The sequence below is a fragment of the Camelina sativa genome, chromosome 13 (assembly GCF_000633955.1).
Source record: "Camelina sativa cultivar DH55 chromosome 13, Cs, whole genome shotgun sequence".
In the NCBI taxonomy this organism is placed as follows: domain Eukaryota; kingdom Viridiplantae; phylum Streptophyta; class Magnoliopsida; order Brassicales; family Brassicaceae; genus Camelina; species Camelina sativa.
In genome coordinates, this window is record NC_025697.1 from 3,865,598 (window position 1) to 3,868,761 (window position 3,164).

The window sequence follows — 3,164 nt, forward strand, 5'->3', positions numbered from 1 at the left end:
TGTTTTTTTTTTGTTTGGATCTCGGATGTAAGAGTAGTAGAACTGCTTGTTTTGTTCTTGTCTTTAAACTCTCATGTAGCTTCTCGACCAATCTCCTTTCTCTCTTTCTACTCGCTTCGAGCATTTTCTCCAAACTTAACGCCTTTTGTTTCCAATAATCAATTGTGTCAAACTCCTCGTCAATCTCGATCTTTTTGCTATCGACCAACACATCTCGTATCTTCTACCTAAACTTGCAGAACATATCACTCGTCTCATCTAAAACAGGAACATTCTCAGGCTCGTTGCTCTCAAACTTATAATCTTCAATGATCTTAAGCTCTTTGGCCTCAGCTTCTTCTCTCTATCTTCAAAAATCACTTTTTAAACTAATCAACTTAATAATTAATGTTTAGTTTAAAATAAATTAAACAAGCTCATTAATGGAATTGTAACAAACTCCATATCTTATGAGGTAAAATAGAAGGAATAAAAGCACAAACTTTTAATGAACAATTCAAAAAGAAAACATCTTGTGATTTTGAACCACAATGTTGAGATATACTTTATGATGAGAGTAATGTCATGTAGGTAATGTGTTCATAATTGTATTAAAACTTTTTCATATTAATATGTAGATTGTGTGCATCATCTGGTCTATGTTAGTAGTAATCCTTTTGAAAAATAATTGATTAATGTGTTGTATTTTGGATCTTTATTCAGCCGGAAAACCAAAAGAATAACCAAAAGATAAACCCTGACCTCTATGATCCTCATTACTTGAGAGGTGAGTCTAGATAATACAAATATTGTTTTAAGTCATATTATTCTCGAAAATGAAATAAAGAAAATAGGATTATTAAGTCAAATCATTAAGGATCAAGAAATCGGAAAAACAATATAAACTGACCCAACTTAAACCATTTAAAACATAAAACATCTTGAATTGTGTGTAAAAAATTGATATGGGAAAAATTTTACCAACACATAATCCCTACAGAAATTGATTTGGGAAAAAAATCAATCAAAACGGCATAATATGTGTCGTTTTGGTTTCGTATACCGAAAGACAAGATCTGGAATTCACCTTAAACACCTTAAGAAGATCCGTTAGCATATGCCTAACGGTAAGTGAGCAATTGCTCTGTAAAAGTAAAAGTATCTTAGTAACGCCGTTAGTTCTAATAACGGCATCTTGCGCCTTCGTTTCCTTAAAAAGATAACAAAGGCTCCACAAAACCGTAACGACGTGATCAGTCGCCGCCGTTGACACTTTCATCAGCTTCTTCACCACCGTCTCAACGCACACACCATCACAAATCTCCGATCGACCTTCTTTACAAGACGAAATAGATTCGAGAAGCTTTAGGCATCTCTTAATCGCTGAAACGCTCGTCTTTGGATCAGTTAACAAACTCGTGAGCTTCGTGACTAGCTTCCTCTCTCCGACTAACGCGAGTTTCACGCGTTTTGATGACGCGATCGCGATTAATAACGATAAGCTCGCTTCGATTAAGGTTGGATCAGAGTTTGAGCTTATCGAGTTCATAATCTCGGTGATATTGGATATGGATTGTGTCCAATATGCCACTCGGCCCAACAAGACAAGTTAATTCTAATTTCGGCCCAACAAGATTGTGAGAAAGCCATTCACTTTCTGCAGAGGGCAATCTCGACAATTCGCATCGGGAACCTTAGAGAACTCTAGGTCAAAAGTCTCCTATAAAGGGAGAAAGTATTTATTGGGATCATGATCCGGACTCGGAGGACAATACCTAAAGAGCAATACTTTGCATCGAAAACTGTTATTGTTTTTCGTATAATTCATTCCTATTTTCAGTTCATCACTTTTAGCTTACTAGTTTGCTTGTGAACTAACGAGCTCGATCCCGACTTGTTTTAAGTGACCATCACACGTTTTCCCGATTAATAAAAGAATTTGCTTGCTTTTTCCCACAAAATCTTTATTTGTTTAAGTTGTGCAATCCCCGGTACAAACAAGTGATGATTTCGTCTCTCTCGGCGATTAAGAGCTTTGACTCGGCGTCGACGGCGATAAACTCAAGCACGGCGGAGACATCGATCTTCAGTTTTGGATCCGCGTTTTTAATCAGTAGGGATAAAGACGTCAAGCAATCTCCACCGTTGGTTAAGATCAGATTCGATAACCGTCTCCGGTCGAAGATTTTACGACGGATCATGCTCAGAATCTTCACCGCCTCTCCGACGAGAAGTAATTTGGAGTCGGAGAAGTTTCTTGAATCTAATTGGCTGATGATATCCACAAGCATCCCTACGAAACCATCTTTTCCGGCGAGAAACTCTCTGTTCTCTTCAGAACCACTCGCGAATCCGAGGATCATCGACAACAACGCGTCGCGATCACTATCACCGACTCGATCAATTGCATCGTTGATTTCTTCTTTCGTCGGAGTATGGGATCCCGGTGACTGAGAACCGTTATGACGGTGATTGGAGTCGGACCAGAGATCAATGAGACGGTGGAGAGTTAGGTTAGGTACGAAGTCTTTGTTTTGAAGAATCTGCATCGTGGCGGGACAAGTGTTGTTGCCACCATCGAGCCAACGCTGGATACTAACTCGGTCGTAGGTAACGCCGGTGGAGAGACTCACGGGAGATTTCATAACGTCAAGTGAGATTGGACATTGGAAGAAACAAGGGACGGTGGTGATATAAAGATCATCGCTCCTCATATTTTTTGTTTTTGGCTTGCTCAAGTGAAATTGTTTGAAAGAGAGTTTCAGAGAGAATAAAGATCAAATCTTTGATTCTGAGTTTGAGACAGAGAGAGACACAGAGTCTTGTGACTCGTGTGGGTTTGGTTTTAAGAAGATGAGATATGACTTATGAGAGAGTGAGTCAAACCATGCTGACGTCAAAATTCATTTTTGAACTACTATTTGATACTATTTTATTTTAATCAATCTTATTCTTATGATCTTATCACAATTTTTATTTTATTTTGTAGTGTATTGTTATGTTTTCCTCTTTTTAAAAAAAATTATAATAAGATTTTTACAACATTGGAATATTATTTTCAGTGTTTTTGGAAGATATATTCCTGAATCAAAAATAAAAATACTTTTGTGACATCTTTATAAGTTTTTATTTGAAAAGAAATGTAAGAAAAGCCATGAAATAAAATACTTTTCCGTGTTTCCTTG

General features: G+C 37.3%; 1 protein-coding gene across 1 annotated transcript; it reads right to left on the reverse strand.

Annotated features, from left to right (window-relative positions):
* Window positions 997–2,891, reverse strand: LOC104734979 (U-box domain-containing protein 28-like). Its single transcript, XM_019234833.1, has 2 exons — window positions 1,986–2,891; window positions 997–1,540 (listed from the first exon to the last, which is right to left on the reverse strand). The coding sequence occupies exons 1-2, from the start codon at window positions 2,691–2,693 to the stop codon at window positions 1,004–1,006; spliced, it is 1,245 nt and encodes a 414-aa protein (XP_019090378.1). The 5' UTR covers window positions 2,694–2,891; the 3' UTR covers window positions 997–1,003.

What these genes read in the sequence shown, in the direction of transcription:
- LOC104734979 (XM_019234833.1), bottom strand. Translation starts at nt 2,693, where the DNA reads ATGAGGAGCGATGATCTTTATATCACCACCGTCCCTTGTTTCTTCCAA. An exon ending in TCGCCGAGAGAGACGAAATC is followed by an intron (nt 1,541 to 1,985) that starts ATCACTTGTTTG and finishes TCCATATCCAAT; the next exon opens with ATCACCGAGATTATGAACTC.